The following is a 17,443-nucleotide window of genomic DNA, read 5'->3' on the forward strand; positions in this document are numbered from 1 at the left end:
CACTCACCTATCACTTTGTCATGCCCAAACATTAATGGTTCGGTCTAAATAAGCCACCCTCAAAAAAATAAAATCTCAAGTCTGACATTTTCTGCGAGCAGTTATGCAAATCTCCCAGTTTTTACTTCACTAACTTCTGCAATCACACATTTAGGGCATTTTTAATATCCACAGTATGGGAACTTTTGTCTCCTTATCCATCAATCGTGCCAACCCTGAAAATCAAGTGTGAGAACGGGAATTAACACAGGCATAAATCATAAAGCAAAGAATAACAAGTGATAACATAAGAAAGAGATATCTAGTAATCACAAAGGCATACATTGGTGATGGCACAAGGTTGTAGAGATCATATTCAGAGCCATACAGAAAGTGCCACAATGTTACTATCACAAGGGAACTCACAAATACAAACAAAACAATTCTACCTGTTAGCCTCTCGTTTAAAGCCATTCTAATTGGTTTAAGTGGTGATGGGGTAAAAAAAATTTATATAAAGCAAATGCAAGCAGTTTTAGAATAGTCAAATAAACACACTCCACAAATGCACTTTAGTCACACTTTACCAGTTTTAAATGAGCAAGATGACTGCTTGTTAGTGATCAGCTAATAATTTTTCTGTCCACCAGAAGAGCTGTATTTATGGATATACTGCATATCAGTATCAACAAAATATTCCTAAGATTCTTTAATACTGTAAAGCCATATTCAACCTCTGATAAGTAAATAAATTTTGCCTAACACAAAAATTGATAACATGCAGTCAATCATTACACAGTAACATACAAGACAATACTTCCCTTTGCAATACACACACAAAGACATCTACACCAATAAGAACTGCAGCTGGAAATTTTAATAATTAAAAAACAAGTACTAGACTATGTAACACTATATGCAGCTGAAACAGATAATTTACAGTTCATTTACAAGTAGGTAATTTATATTTTGTCTGTAGATTTCATTAGAATTTCTGTTTCAAGTATTTAAATAATGTTAAATGAATTAATTAATACATGCAAATAGTTTGGAAGTAAATACCTTTAATTACAGCTCTACTAAATTCTTTGTCAATGAACTGCATGCAACACCATAACTGCACAAATATCTACAATCATACAAACTACCAGTATATATACAAATACAATACTATGGAATGAATTTCAGTACCAGGATTTTCAGGGTATACCATTTGTGCCCATGCAATGCGTCTAGGTAACAAAAACACCTTACGAACATTTTCAAGCACTGGATCAGCAAATTTGTTGATTCTATTGGAGCATGAAGTCAAAATTTAGTAGAGACGCAGCCACTCTTTGTTCATCTTCTCAAAATCTTCATCAGTGAATACAGATGTTTCTTCCATATCACGTTTTTTGCCTTTCTTCTGATGGTCAAAATCTCGAACACCACCTTTTCTCTCCAGCTCCTTAGCGTGATGATTTACAACCTGGAAATGGTTTATGCAAATCTGAACAGCTAGAAGGCTACTTACTAATTTATATTGTTTGCTACAACTCTGTTTTATTATGGGATCTACCTATATCATATTTTATTATGGGATCTACCTATATCATGTTTTATTATGGGATCTACCTATATCATGTTTTATTACAGGATCTACCTATATCATGAACATATTCACCTGAAAGAGCCAGGAGACCCATGCAGGACTTTGTGAACAAACAACTGATATTTATTTTCACCCTAATAGATACAAAGTGATATTTAGTTCATAGGGATTGTAATGCTATACAAGTCCATCTGGATGGGCCAAGCAGATACATTTAATAATCCCTTATATTAAACTTAAATACTACACCTGATAACAACTTGTAAAGATAGTTCTGAGTAGTCTCAGTATCCTATTTAACCCTAAGAGAAAAACAGACTGAATATAAGCATAGGGCTTAACACTATGCTGCTTATCCGAATGTACTGTGAAAGCACTGACAACAAAGTGCCACAGAAAATTACCAATTCCCTAGATTAAAAAATAATCTAATGCTTCTAGAAAACAACAAAAATCTCATTCAAATCACATGGAAAGATGCCTTAAAGGGTTAAGGGATTGAATTCTTTTACTGTACAACATATTAAGGCAATACACTATTACCTGTTCAATGTATTGGTTGGGTGCTTTCTTTCTGTCAATCTTTTTCAATAGCTTAATATTATCATTTGTGCAATCAATTTTTGCATATTTCTCATACTCAGCAATGGCATTTGTGACCTGTGAATAATAATAAATGACATTAGTATATTTAACTTTTGTATTTGGAAAAATAAGTGAAAAAATACATACATCACTAGTTTTAAATTACAATAGTACATATGCAAGATCAATCTCAACCATACTTAATACAGTATTCTTTTTATCTTAGGGTATAGTATGTTTTAACCTTTTTAGAATGAATTAAGAAAAGGAAGTGCTTGGGTAAAATAACATGTGGAATGATGCAGGATAGCAGTCTATCCTCATGATTATGACTCTCAGATGAAAAAGACTAAATATTTTTCTATAGAAATTTCAATACAGTAAATTTAAATAAGCTCATTCAAGATCCTCCTGTTCAAGTCGTGCAAAGCTTAGACTTCTTGCATCTGAAATAAATATAAAGCTAAACATCAAAGATGAAAAACTCAAGTTACTACACTGTAAGTGTAACAATATGAAGCAGGAGGAAGTGTAAGGGAATTAAACTATTCTAACAACATCATTTTACAACCATGTGGAAGGTTGTCATTTTCCCAAAAAAAAATCACTCCCTCCTTACACTAGAGATAAGATTGGTACAAACTAAAACTAATGACACTTCCAATGTGACCTCAATACAAGATAAATTGTCTATAAATGACAACAAAAACAAACATATTTCTTTGCAATAATTATGTAAAGCAAAGCCAGAAGCAAAGAATAATTTCTGCAATGAAAAACAGAATCTTGACTCCAGAAAATTAGTAGCAAATACACCTTTAAGATACAATGAGCAAAATTAATTATTATAGCTGTCATAATGTCCCTACATTATAGAGCGAAGAATATGATGCAAAAAAAATGGGTGTACTGAAAATCTGAAGACAAGCAGTTAAGTCAGAGTAAACTCTAAATGTCACAGATAAACAGTGGGCAAAGAATGGCTGGTATTAGTGATTTTGATGGATAGAGATCAGATTATTTTCTTGTGATCATAAGATAAGATAAGAGATAAGATTTCGTTCGGATTTTTAACCCCGGAGGGTTAACCACCCAGGATAACCCAAGAAAGTCAGTGCGTCATCAAGGACTGTAACTTATTTCCATTGGGGTCCTTAATCTTGTCCCCCAGGATGCGACCCACACCAGTCGACTAACACCCAGGTACCTATTTGCTGCTAGGTGAACAGGACAATAGGTGTAAGGAAACGTGTCGGAATTTCCACCCGCCGGGAATTGAACCCGGGCCTTCCATGTGTGAAGCGGGAGTTTTAGCCACTAGACCACCGGGCCACACACTGTCCATTCTTTCTGAATCAAATGATGGAGAAGAGTTTGTTCTGTATTTCTGAAGTCTGTGAAATTGAGATCTACCAAATAAGGGTTTACTGTATTGAACTGACATTTGCCCAGTTTCTCTGAAAGCATTTTATTTCATTTTATTTCTCTGAAAGCTTTTATTTCTTATCTAATCAATATTTTTGAAACTTTAATTTTTTTTTTTCAACAAACCGGCCGTATCCCACCAAGGCAGGGTGGCCCAAAAAGATAAACGAAAGATTCTCTTTTTAAATTTAGTAATTTATATGGGAGAAGGGGTTACTAGCCCCTTGCTCCCAGCATTTTAGTCGCCTCTTACAACACGCATGGCTTACGGAGGAAGAATTCTGTTCCACTTCCCCATGGAGATAAGAGGAAATAAACAAGAACAAGAACTAGAAAGAAAATAGAAGAAAACCCAGAGGGGTGTGTATATACATGCTTGTACATGGCAGTTTGGAGGGATATGTTGTGTATCTTTATATGTATATGCTTCTAAACTGTTGTATTCTGAGCACCTCTGCAAAAACAGTGATAATGTGTGAGTGTGGTGAAAGTGTTGAATGATGATGAAAGTATTTTCTTTTTGGGGATTTTCTTTCTTTTTTGGGTCACCCTGCCTCGGTGGGAGACGGCCGACTTGTTGGAAAAAAAAAAATAGAAGAATACCTAGAGGGGTGTGTATATATATGCTTGTACATGTATGTGTAGTGTGACCTAAGTGTAAGTAGAAGTAGCAAGACGTACCTGAAATCTTGCATGTTTATGAGAGAGAAAAAAAGGACACCAGCAATCCTACCATCATGTAAAACAATTACAGGCTTTCGTTTTACACTCACTTGGCAGGACGGTAGTACCTCCCTGGGCGGTTGCTGTCTACCAACCTACTACCTAACTTTTTTAATTGTTTTTTTTAAATGTCATTTATGCAGCAAAATTTGACAAATAAAATGGCATCATAATCTCATATTCACATATTGCACAACATTTCACAAAATTAGCACTAAATGCACCCACTAAGAAAGATCACTACTAGAAAGGGCCTCACAGAATCCTTACTAATGATCAGAGAGAATAATACAAAAAAGAACAGGACTTTTGAAAACTTCTCATTGTGTATATTGTGTATTCAGTTTTTTTTTTAACAGTTGAAATGATAATGGCAAAGCAGATGAGCCAATAAAAGTGCAATCTATAAGGAACATTATCTTCACACTCAAATGGGCAAACTATCTTATCTTGTTCATATGCTTTCTTAATGTTTAAGAATGCTTTATGAACCAATTTTGTCTTGATTATGGAATGTAGTAGATGCAACATTTAAGAAGCACCCTGACCATGATGATGAAGTGTAGAATAAAACAAAATCGATAGACAGAGGAGTTATAAAGGCTGGAACTGGAGAGGTCAAATTAAAAGATTTTATTTAAATGACTAATTAGGAGGGTTCATAACCTAGGGTAACCTAGTACGTAAAGACTTATGTCCATCTTATTTCTACTGGGACCTTTTGACCCACTTCCCAAGGATGCAATCCACAACAGTGGGTGTAGGAAAACATACCTGTTTTTACCAGTGTTCGAGTCAGAGACAGCAAGAGAAACCAAAATGAAAACCAATTTGAGAAAGACTGACAGAAGCTTTGCAAAATAATATTAATAGCAGAATAAAGGAATGTTAACCATATTTTAATTAGGATGAGATGAGATAAATATATACTGTACCTGTTTCTGAATAAGTTGTGCTTTAACTTCTCTCCTCCTTGCCTGAGCCTTCTGCTTCTGCTTGGCCGCTTTTTTGATTCCGTGACGGTTAGTGCTGACATTCATTGGCTTGGCACTGCCATCAGCCTTCCAACTACTATTTTCTGTGAAAATAAGAGAATGGGGAATAATTAATAAAAACATATTCACTGAGCCTTAAGTAATTAAAAATAAAATTCAAACAGAATATATTGTATAATGGAGTTTTCAATAATTTGGCAAACAAACATTTTATTTTCAAAATACCGTATACATAATCATTACAAAATTAGGTGACATTTATTTCATAAATTTTGTAAATTCCTTTGTTACACAGAGCATTCTGGGCACACTAAAATTATAATTTATAACAACAGTATTTGACATTATATAACTAAAGTTTGATTATCTGAATGCCAAGATTAATATAATTGTCTGAATATGAAATTATTACAGGTAATAATAATTTTAAGTGATGAAACTATGCATTTTTGTGTCTTTAAGCCTCAATGATTTTGTCCCAAAGCAGTCTCCCTTAATTGCTAAATTCAGGGGGTCAGTATAACACATTGAAAATCCTTTTCTTTTCCTTCTAGAATTTCCTTTATTTTTATTATGATAATTACTATTATCATGGGGAAGCACTAAAATTACAGAAGTCACACAGTGTCGAGGAAATGGGAGGAAATCTGGTTTGATCCCAGGAAGGGAAGAACAGATCCAATTCCTGGGATCATGAGCCCCTCACCAGCATCAAAGCACCTCCTCTGTAAAATATGTAGAAACAGGTGGCCATTGTTGAAGCTTACAAATGGAAAAAGTAAGGCATACAAATGTGCTGAAAATATCTAATCAAGAGAGAACTCACAAGGGATTAAAGTTGCTTTTTTATGAAAATTATCATTAAAGTTGCTTTTTTATGAAAATTATCATTAAAGTTGCTTTTTTATGAAAATTATCATTAAAGTTGCTTTTTTATGAAAATTATCATTAAAGTTGCTTTTTTATGAAAATTATCATTAAAGTTGCTTTTTTATGAAAATTATCATTAAAGTTGCTTTTTTATGAAAATTATCATTAAAGTTGCTTTTTTATGAAAATTATCATTAAAGTTGCTTTTTTTATGAAAATTATCATTAAAGTTGCTTTTTTATGAAAATTATCATCACTGCTATATTGTAAACCAAGCAATAAACTCTTATGGGTCACTGAACATATTTTTAACTAGAAACAATATAGGAAACCATAAATTTGGCAGTAACCTGGAGTTTACCTGGAGAGAGTTTTGGGGGTCAACGCCCCCGCGGCCCGGTCTGTGACCAGGCCTCCTGGTGGATCAGCGCCTGATCAACCAGGCTGTTGCTGCTGGCTGCACGCAAACCAACGTACGAGCCACAGCCCGGCTGATCAGGAACTGTCTTTAGGTGCTTGTCCAGTGCCAGCTTGAAGACTGCCAGGGGTCTGTTGGTAATCCCCCTTATGTGTGCTGGGAGGCAGTTGAACAGTCTCGGGCCCCTGGCACTTATTGTATGGTCTCTTAACGTGCTAGTGACACCCCTGCTTTTCATTGGGGGGATGGTGCATCGTCTGCCAAGTCTTTTGCTTTCGTAGTGAGTGATTTTCGTGTGCAAGTTCGGTACTAGTCCCTCTAGTAAGGGTGGATGAATGGAATAATATGTCACTGAAGAAGCAGAAAATTAAGATTTCATTCAGTTTATTAGTCTAGATGATTAATAATCCAGGAGAACCCAATAAACCTTATTTGCACTGAGCGAGCACTTTATATAGCTGAAAAAAAAGATATTTTGACAAATACATGAGAGTTGGTACTTTAGTAGATAGGGTGTAGGACCTGCTCAGCCTAGGCCAGTCCTGTTCTTGTCCTTGATGTGGTGCTGCTAGTACATTGTTTCACCTGATGATTTTACCTCTGGTGTCTTTGACCTGGGAGACTTACCTCAGGGTACATGTTAATACCTGTTAGTAGCTGTGGGACCACCATGACCTCGTCTCAGACCAGGCCTACTATACTGGCATAATACCAGCGGAACACAGCATTTACTTATTACTCACACTACAAAACTGATGAACAGAGCAAAATAAAAAAAAAATATGACAACTCACCTGCTAGATCTGTGTCAAACAGTTCTAAACCTTTATGAACAAGGTCCCAGGACATCCTGCTCGTGTTTTATACTCTTTCAACCTCACAAATACCTATTTTTACACTCCAATTCTAGCACTTTACTTAATGAACAAACACTGTAACATCTGTATGAGAGGATACTGTTTTATGCATGAATTGAGCAACCTGCCCAAGTTCTTTTTTTTTTATGAGATCTTCACGGAATGTTCTTTATTTGTTGTCTTCGCTTCTTGGTGTTGAAATTCAACGCAGGAAGAGACATGTTCCACCTCGGTGACCAATCGTCGTGACAGCGTGGGTGATGAGGAGAGGCAGGTGGTGAGAGGCAGCCAGGTGAAGCACTCAGCCAGCTGAGGCTACCATGCAGGGTCCTAGGTCTCAGTGGTACCCGGCTCCGTTCATCACCCAATAATAATTTACCAACGTTGACAATTTACAAGTTTTACTCTAGAAAAGAAATAATTGTATACATCAATTTATCTATCATTTCATGTCTAGGAAAAAGTAAGACTAAAATCACCCCTATAACATCTACCTGACCATGTGAAAGAAACTGCAGACCTAATGGAGGTGTTGTGTTGGGGGTAAGGGTAGTGTCAGCGCAGGGAGCCGCCTGGACACTACCGTCAGAGCTCCCCAGTAACATTAGTAAGTTTATTCAAGTATATACATTTAGTTACATAGATCATCATACATAACAGCATATGTGTCGAGAACCTAGGATAATCCAAAAAAGTCAGACAGTCACTTATTTCCACTGAATTCCTTTTAACACATTATTATACTATAAAGGAAATAATATCTTATTATTATACTATAAAGGCTATGTACTAGAAATAAGGTAAACTGAGTTATTTTTATTTACATGTGTTAGCTAAAAATATATAAAAAAAATTCTCCCTTTCGGTCGCTACATTCACTAGGCAACTTTTGGCTCTCTTCTTGAACTGGTTCATGCCTATGACTGGCTTTGAAATGTACAGGCAATCTGTTCCATTCCATTATTGCTGTACAATAAAAGGTGTTTGAAGCTTTAAAATTTCCCACTTCAAGGAAAACATCTTGATAAAGACGAGAAGACTTTATTCGAAGCATAAACCAGGAGGGTTATTAATCTAGGATACCCCAAGAAAGAAAGCCAAGTAGTGGGTCTTGCTTCCAATGGGATCCTCTAATCCTCCTCCGCAGGATGCATTCCAAAACAGTTGGCTATTATTCATAACAGGTACCATATCTATGTTCATTAATTATTGCTAAGAGAACAGGGACAACACGTGTAAGGAAACATGGCCCAACGTTTCCACCCACCCCAGGATCAAACTTAGGTCTTTCGCTTCTTACCTAGTTGCTCTATCCAGTTTGTTCATTCTGTTTTTCCAATTATTTTCCATTAAGGAATGCTTTCCTATAATTGTATTGCATTTTTTTTTAATACAAGATAGTTTTCCACATGTTTTTTTCACACAAAATGGTTTTCTTGTTATTTTTTACCACATAGGATAGTTTCCCTCAATACTCCAACCAACTGGTGATGAAGTCTGTCGGCCTCAGCTGGGAGAGGTGGGTATGGTCCATGGTTCCCACCTGGATCACCTATATTCTCAAATACTATGATATGTATATCAGCTAACTTGCATTATTTTAAATTTTAATTTAACTAATGTATCATACTTAGTGATGGGTTTTAGTGTAACTGGTTCATTATCAATAATCTATAATAACCACAATAGCAAAAACTATAGCAAGATTAACAACAAAAATAAACATAATTCATGTACTGTATTAAGCAATGCAGAGAAGCGTTTAAAAGGATCGACACTATGCTCAGCTCTTCTAGGGTTGGGTAGGTGCCTGAGCCAGATCTTGCAGCTCACAAGACTGCCATTCCCATTAACCTCCCTGGTGCGGGGATGGCAGAACAGAGGCCTAGCTTCTCCCTACGAGCCGTGAGGGCGGGGAATGTGGCTAGGCCTGGGGACAGTTGGTTCCAACGATGAGGAGGTACTTGTACCTCCTCCCATGGCAGACATTAGTCTGAGATACTCCCGAAACGGAGCCAAGGCCCGGGCAGGGAGAGTACCGGAGAATCAAGAGAAGAAAAGAAATGTTTCAGATATGCAGCAGTGTTCCTGCCAACGATGCCTCTTCTAGCTAGTGATTCCTCTTCCAGCCAGTGATACCTCTTCCAGCCAGTGATACCTCTTCCAGCCAGTGATGCCTCTTCCAGCCAGTGATGCCTCTTCCAGCCAGTGATTCCTCTTCCAGCCAGTGATACCTCTTCCAGCCAGTGATGCCTCATCCAGTCAGTGATGCCTCGACTTAGTGATGCCTCATCCAGCCAGTGATACCTCTTCCAGCCAGTGATGCCTCTTCCAGCCAGTGATGCCTCTTCCAGCCAATGATTCCTCTTCCAGCCAGTGATACCTCTTCCAGCCAGTGATGCCTCTTCCAGCCAGTGATTCCTCTTCCAGCCAGTGATACCTCTTCCAGCCAGTGATTCCTCTTCCAGCCAGTGATACCTCTTCCAGCCAGTGATGCCTCATCCAGTCAGTGATGCCTCGACTTAGTGATGCCTCATCCAGCCAGTGATATCTCTAGGATTTTCCAAGTGTATATAATCATGTATCTTTCCCGGGGTTTTACCTGGAGTTTACCTGGAGAGAGTTTCGGGGGTCAACGCCCCCGCGGCCCGGTCTGTGACCAGGCCTCCTGGTGGATCAGCGCCTGATCAACCAGGCTGTTGCTGCTGGCTGCACGCAAACCAACGTACGAGCCACAGCCCGGCTGATCAGGAACTGACTTTAGTTGCTTGTCCAGTGCCAGCTTGAAGACTGCCAGGGGTCTGTTGGTAATCCCCCTTATGTGTGCTGGGAGGCAGTTGAACAGTCTCGGGCCCCTGACACTTATTGTATGGTCTCTTAACGTGCTAGTGACACCCCTGCTTTTCATTGGGGGGATGGTGCATCGTCTGCCAAGTCTTTTGCTTTCGTAGTGAGTGATTTTCGTGTGCAAGTTTGGTACTAGTCCCTCTAGGATTTTCCAGGTGTATATAATCATGTATCTCTCCCTCCTGCGTTCCAGGGAATACAGGTTTAGAAACCTCAAGCGCTCCCAGTAATTGAGGTGTTTTATCTCCGTTATGCGCGCCGTGAAAGTTCTCTGTACATTTTCTAGGTCGGCAATTTCACCTGCCTTGAAAGGTGCTGTTAGAGTGCAGCAATATTCCAGCCTAGATAGAACAAGTGACCTGAAGAGTGTCATCATGGGCTTGGCCTCCCTAGTTTTGAAGGTTCTCATTATCCATCCTGTCATTTTTCTAGCAGATGCGATTGATACAATGTTATGGTCCTTGAAGGTGAGATCCTCCGACATAATCACTCCTAGGTCTTTGACGTTGGTGTTTCGCTCTATTTTGTGGCCAGAATTTGTTTTGTACTCTGATGAAGATTTAATTTCCTCATGTTTACCATATCTGAGTAATTGAAATTTCTCATCGTTGAACTTCATATTGTTTTCTGCAGCCCACTGAAAGATTTGGTTGATGTCCGCCTGGAGCCTTTCAGTGTCTGCAATGGAAGACACTGTCATGCAGATTCGGGTGTCATCTGCAAAGGAAGACACGGTGCTGTGGCTGACATCCTTGTCTATGTCGGATATGAGGATGAGGAACAAGATGGGAGCTAGTACTGTGCCTTGTGGGACAGAGCTTTTCACCGTAGCTGCCTCGGACTTTACTCTGTTGACGACTACTCTCTGTGTTCTGTTAGTGAGGAAATTATAGATCCATCGACCGACTTTTCCTGTTATTCCTTTAGCGCGCATTTTGTGCGCTATTACGCCATGGTCACACTTGTCGAAGGCTTTTGCAAAGTCTGTATATATTACATCTGCATTCTTTTTGTCTTCTAGTGCATTTAGGACCTTGTCGTAGTGATCCAGTAGTTGAGACAGACAGGAGCGACCTGTTCTAAACCCATGTTGCCCTGGGTTGTGTAACTGATGGGTTTCTAGATGGGTGGTGATCTTGCTTCTTAGGACCCTTTCAAAGATTTTTATGATATGGGATGTTAGTGCTATTGGTCTGTAGTTCTTTGCTGTTGCTTTACTGCCCCCTTTGTGGAGTGGGGCTATGTCTGTTGTTTTTAGTAACTGAGGGACGACCCCCGTGTCCATGCTCCCTCTCCATAGGATGGAAAAGGCTCGTGATAGGGGCTTCTTGCAGTTCTTGATGAACACAGAGTTCCATGAGTCTGGCCCTGGGGCAGAGTGCATGGGCATGTCATTTATCGCCTGTTCGAAGTCATTTGGCGTCAGGATAACATCGGATAGGCTTGTGTTAGTCAAATTTTGTGGCTCTCTCATAAAAAATTCATTTTGGTCTTCGACTCTCAGTCTGGTTAGCGGCTTGCTAAAAACTGAGTCATATTGGGACTTGAGTAGCTCACTCATTTCCTTGCTGTCATCTGTGTAGGACCCATCTTGTTTAAGTAGGGGCCCAATACTGGACGTTGTTCTCGATTTTGATTTGGCATAGGAGAAGAAATACTTTGGGTTTCTTTCGATTTCATTTATGGCTTTTAGTTCTTCCCGCGATTCCTGACTCCTAAAGGATTCTTTTAGCTTAAGTTCGATGCTTGCTATTTCTCTGACCAGTGTCTCCCTGCGCATTTCAGATATATTGACCTCTTTTAGCCGCTCTGTTATTCTTTTCCGTCGCCTGTAAAGGGAGCGCCTGTCTCTTTCTATTTTACATCTACTCCTCCTTTTTCTTAGAGGAATAAGCCTTGTGCATACATCGAGTGCCACCGAGTTAATCTGTTCTAGGCATAAGTTTGGGTCTGTGTTGCTTAGTATATCTTCCCAGCTTATATCGGTTAGGACTTGGTTTACTTGGTCCCACTTTATGTTTTTGTTATTGAAGTTGAATTTGGTGAATGCTCCCTCGTGACTAGTCTCATTTTGTCGGTCTGGGGCTCCATGCATACATGTCTGAACCTCAATTATGTTGTGATCTGAGTATATTGTTTTTGATATGGTGACATTTCTTATCAGATCATCATTGTTAGTGAAGATGAGGTCTAGTGTATTCTCCAGTCTTGTAGGCTCTATTATTTGCTGGTTTAAATTGAATTTTGTGCAGAGATTTAAAAGCTCGTGTGAGTGTGAGTTTTCATCAGAGCTGCCTCCTGGTGTTATTACTGCAACAATATTATTTGCTATATTCCTCCATTTTAGGTGCCTTAAGTTGAAATCCCCCAGGAGCAAGATGTTGGGTGCAGGAGCTGGAAGATTTTCCAGACAGTGGTCAATTTTTAACAGCTGTTCCTGGAATTGCTGGGATGTTGCATCCGGAGGCTTGTAGACTACCACAATGACTAGGTTTTGGTTCTCGACCTTTACTGCTAAAACTTCCACTACGTCATTTGAGGCATTAAGCAGTTCTGTGCAAACAAGTGACTCTGCAATGTACAGGCCAACCCCCCCCTTTTGCCTGTTCACTCTGTCACATCTGTATAGGTTGTAACCTGGGATCCATACTTCGTTGTCCAAGTGATCCTTTATGTGGGTCTCAGTGAAAGCCGCGAACATTGCCTTTGCCTCTGCAAGCAGTCCACGGATGAAAGGTATTTTGTTGTTTGTAGCTGGCTTTAGACCCTGTATATTTGCAAAGAAGAATGTTATCGGACTGGTGGTATTGTTGGTACTGGGGGGGGATTTTTTTTCCGGCATTAGTATCTGTATCTGTTGGTTTGGAGTGGAGGCCATCGACTGTGGTTCCACTCCAGGAATGACTGGATTTGGTGTACGATTTCTGCCATTTCCTGCCAGTTTTTTTTCCTTCCTGGCACTAAAAAACCTCTCCCTCTTGAGTGGCTGTGGCTACCCAGGTTTTCCCATGGCCTGGATGTTTTGTATCTTTTTGTCCCCTTTAGATGGTATGCCTGGCAATTTAAGTTATAGCACAGTCTTTCCTGTACTGAAGAGGTACACATTTCAGGGTGAAAAAGCTTACAGGAAGGGAGTTTGCATTTTCCTGTTTTCATATGGGCATGGCATTTTCTAGGGTGGTCATAGTTGCATGTCCCATCTGTTTTTCCAGATTTCCCATGCCAGCAGATACCAAGTGCATAGTATGTGCACAGGCTTGGTTTCCGCTTGCCTTGGGTTTCTGTGACTGTATTCCCTGTTGGTGCATGTTTCCCTGTCTTACTTCTATCCTCCCTAGCACCAACAATGGAGCTCCCACCAGTTGTTTTTGGTAATTTATCCTCACTATTGCTATTGGAGTCCTCTTGTTTGCTATTTCCTGCGGTATTTCTAGTTTGCAATATTGGTTTTATCTTATCTTTGACTACACTTGTTTCCCTACTATGGCTCCTGTCCCCTATGAGATCATTTATATGTATTCCTTCCTGCGTATAATTCCCGACTACCTGGACAATATCTCCAGCTTCACCATTTCTGTCTCCCAGGACAGTATCTCCAGCTTCACCATTTCTGTCTCCCAGGACAGCACCTCCAGCTTCACCATTACTGTCTCCCAGGACAGTATCTCCAGCTTCACCATTTCTGTCTCCCAGGACAGCACCTCCAGCTTCACCATTTCTGTCTCCCAGGACAGTATCTCCAGCTTCACCATTTCTGTCTCCCAGGACAGCACCTCCAGCTTCACCATTACTGTCTCCCAGGACAGCACCTCCAGCTTCACCATTACTGACTCCCAGGACAGCACCTCCAGCTTCACCATTACTGTCTCCCAGGACAGCACTATCAGCCCCACATTTACTGACTACCAGGACATCACCTCCAGCCTTACAGTTTATGACTACATGGCCAGTATCAAGGGCAGTACCATTCAGCCCAGACATTTTATGTTCCCATCTGTTGTAGAAAGCTTCCAGGTTTTCTATGAAAGCAGCTTTGATGTTGTCCTCTTTTAATACCCTTGTGATTTTAGTCCACAGATTTTCCTCATTTGAGCATACCCAAAAACACTTCTCTGTTTTAATACTGCTTGTAGCTAGTTCTGGGATATCTGCACAAGGGGCGTGACACCAATTTCCACAAAAATGACAATTTATCCATGTGGAAGCCCGTTTGTTTGACTGACCACAGACTACACAGGGCTTCATAATGATTTGAATGGTTGATTTACTGCAAATTCTACTAGCAACCTCTTGAAAATTCTATTAATAACCTTAAATGAAGCTCTAGCTATTTGTATTTCTGTTTCTAACTCTTTTTGTATATTGGACAGCTTACCGTCACGTTCCTGATTTTTAATGTTTGTGTTTATAGGGCGCCTACAACCCCATCCGTTTACAGTCTGCTTTATTGTCCAACGAAACTGTTTGAAACCAGTCCCGGGTTCGGACCAGTCAAGGGTTCGGACCAGGCAAGGGTTCGGGCCAGACGATCTGCTCTGATCAGTGGGTCACTTATTTAAAACATACTGGTCGGTGATTTGAGCTAACACATGAAGGATCTACTGGAAATTATCTACCCGAGTAATATGTGATTTGACTGATACAAAAGTATAACTTGCGTGTTGAAGAGCCGGTGATATCTGGCAGCTCCTACAATGACGAACGGTCACCTCCTTGTTTATCAATCGCTGTATCTGGCTTTTCTCTTTTTTTTTTTTTTTTTTTTTTTTTCTTTTTTCCGTCTCCACCACAATAAATGCTATATTATCACTATAGTTGACTGGTGCAAATTTTGGAGGAAGGACGCTTTTTCTGTAGTAATAATTGCTTCTCGTTGTGTATATTGCGACTGCTGGTAACTACAGGTTATATGAAATTCACAGTAACGTCTCGTATTTCAAGAAAAAGAAACTAATGAAAGTCACTCCACTCCACTAAGTACCATTATAATACTGGTTAGTTGCTACTACAACACTGTATTCTGCTAATCACTGGTATCACTAGTTATATGCGAGTACACTGGCAAGCCAGGAAGATTATTAAAAACAGCTGACCTGTGGTAAGTTCTGGCGACTTCTGGCACCTGCCTCTATAGGCTTATCACTTCATTTACAAATTCACCTGTTTTCAAATGACACTTTAGCCTTTATCATCAATATACTAGGGAGCCCCTGTAGTATACACTATACACTATGTATACTCAATGTTATCAGGGAGACTTTCTTTCCTCTGACATGAAAAGTTCAATTATTATTTTTTTTTCCACACGGGACAGGCCTATGATTCCCCTCTGGCAGTAAACTCTGCTAGTGCACACTAATTCTCCTTTTTTGACTCAGTATATAATGTTTTCCGCCCAAGATTTGTTCCAGGCGCTAGAGGGATGTATCGTATAGGATTGATGACACAAATTAAAGTTCTAGCACGTAAGAGCGACCGTGAAAACACGAAAAACCCGGAGCACAACGAGGCACGCTGACACGCTTCACGACTACGACAACTGGGTTTGTGTATTACTTCACTGAACACTATAATTTTCATATTATATTCTGTCACACAGGATGGTATTATATCGTAACACACTATAGCTTGCCTGTTATATTCCATCCCAGGATGTTTTCCCTATTATATTCCTTCATCAAGGATGGTTTTCCTTTTATATTCCATCATACATAATGATTTTAATGGTATATTCCAGAACAAGAGAGTTTTGCCTTTTTCCCATCACAGGATAATTTTCCCCGTTATTTTCCACCACAGACTGGCATATCCTATTTCCATCACAAGCTACCTGGAGTTCATTACCTTTGTAACTAGTTGTTAGGTAAGACACATATGCAACAGTTAGGTATCTTTATTATGAAACGTTTCGCCTACACAGTAGGCTTCTTCAGTCAAGTACAGAAAAATTGACTGAAGAAGCCTACTGTGTAGGCGAAACGTTTCATAATAAAGATACCTAACTGTTGCATATGTGTCTTACCTAACAACCTGTCGGTATTTTATACCATTTTAATGTTCAACCTTTGTAACTAGTTCACCTATCATAACTTTGGGGTCCAGTCCCTGGACCCATTATGTACCTTTGTAATCTTTTGACTACCGCCCACAGGATGGGTATGGGGTGCATAATAAAGATATTAAACTAACTAATATCACAAGATGGTTTTCCGTTATTTTCATTCGCTTGATGGTTTTGTTGTCCATTTTATTGAATACAATATTGGTAAGTTTTGTCAAACGGGATGGTTTCCTTCAATACTCCAACCAACGGGTGATAATAATAATAATAATAATTTTTATTTCTATAAGTATATGAAGTCTGTCGGTCTCATTATTATTATTATAATCAAAAAGAAGCGCTAAGCCACAAGGGCTATACAGCGCTACTGTCGGCCTCAACTTTGAGGTGTATGATCCACATAAACATCCTGGATCATCTATAATATGTTCAAATACCAAGTAATGTATATCACCGACTTTCATTATTTTGTAATGTTTTAGTTTAATAATTGATGTATCAATACAAAAGGTTCATTATTGATAATCTATAATAATCACAATACCAGTTACTATAACAAGATTAGCAATAACACTAATAATCATTATACAAGTACTTACTAAACAGTGAAGAGACGTGTTTCCAGGTAGACAGCAGTGTGTTCCTGCTGTGATGCTTCTTCATTTAGTGATGTCTCTTCAGCCAGTGATGCCTCTTCAACCAGTGATGTATTTTCAGCCAGTGATGTATTTTCCAGCCAGTGAGGTCTGTTCCTGCCAGCAATGCTTCACCCAATCAGTGATGCCTCTGCCTATTGCAGTTAACTCATAAACACTTCAATCCGGCCCATGGCCTGGCAGGCAAAGCTCTCGCTTCACACGCTGAGGATCCGTGGTTCGATTCCCAGCAAGGGTGGAAACATTGGACGTGTTTCCTTACACCTGTTGTCCGTGTTCACCCATCAGTAAAATGGGTACCAGGGTGTTAGTCGACTGGTGTGGGTCGCATCCTGCGACAAAATTGACTCGATTTGCCCTAAATGTTCTGCATAACAAAAGGTTTTTTATATAGTAGTATGTTATTGATGTCAGCTATATAAATAAGTCATTA

At 39.3% G+C, this 17,443-nt stretch overlaps 1 protein-coding gene across 3 annotated transcripts; it reads right to left on the bottom strand.

Moving 5' to 3' along the window:
• Nucleotides 1–74: 74 nt before the first annotated feature.
• On the bottom strand, nt 75–15,810 carry LOC128696665 (active regulator of SIRT1). Of its 3 annotated transcripts, XM_070094470.1 has the most exons (6): nt 14,669–15,809; nt 7,384–7,852; nt 5,242–5,384; nt 2,117–2,233; nt 1,238–1,450; nt 75–215 (listed from the first exon to the last, which is right to left on the bottom strand). In XM_070094470.1, exons 2-5 carry the CDS (start codon nt 7,436–7,438, stop codon nt 1,295–1,297), a joined length of 471 nt encoding a protein of 156 aa, XP_069950571.1. In that variant the 5' UTR covers nt 7,439–7,852; nt 14,669–15,809; the 3' UTR covers nt 75–215; nt 1,238–1,294. The 3 variants fall into 3 exon arrangements, with proteins under 3 accessions (XP_069950571.1, XP_069950570.1, XP_053643972.1); XM_070094469.1 differs by lacking the exon at nt 75–215 and having other exon boundaries at nt 1,295–1,450; nt 14,669–15,810; XM_053787997.2 differs by lacking the exons at nt 75–215; nt 7,384–7,852; nt 14,669–15,809 and adding an exon at nt 7,941–8,052 and having other exon boundaries at nt 1,295–1,450.
• Between the last annotated feature and the right edge of the window lie 1,633 nt (nt 15,811–17,443).

Source organism: Cherax quadricarinatus, chromosome 46 (genome assembly GCF_038502225.1).
Source record: "Cherax quadricarinatus isolate ZL_2023a chromosome 46, ASM3850222v1, whole genome shotgun sequence".
Lineage (NCBI taxonomy): Eukaryota > Metazoa > Arthropoda > Malacostraca > Decapoda > Parastacidae > Cherax > Cherax quadricarinatus.

Bases quoted from the DNA above. Each gene is read 5' to 3' on its own strand.
- LOC128696665 (XM_070094470.1), bottom strand. From the start codon at position 7,438: ATGTCCTGGGACCTTGTTCATAAAGGTTTAGAACTGTTTGACACAGAT. The intron at 5,385-7,383 runs GTGAGTTGTCAT...TTATTTTCACAG, and splicing joins GTTTGACACAGATCTAGCAG to AAAATAGTAGTTGGAAGGCT. The intron at 2,234-5,241 runs GTACAGTATATA...TATTATTCACAG, and splicing joins CACAACTTATTCAGAAACAG to GTCACAAATGCCATTGCTGA.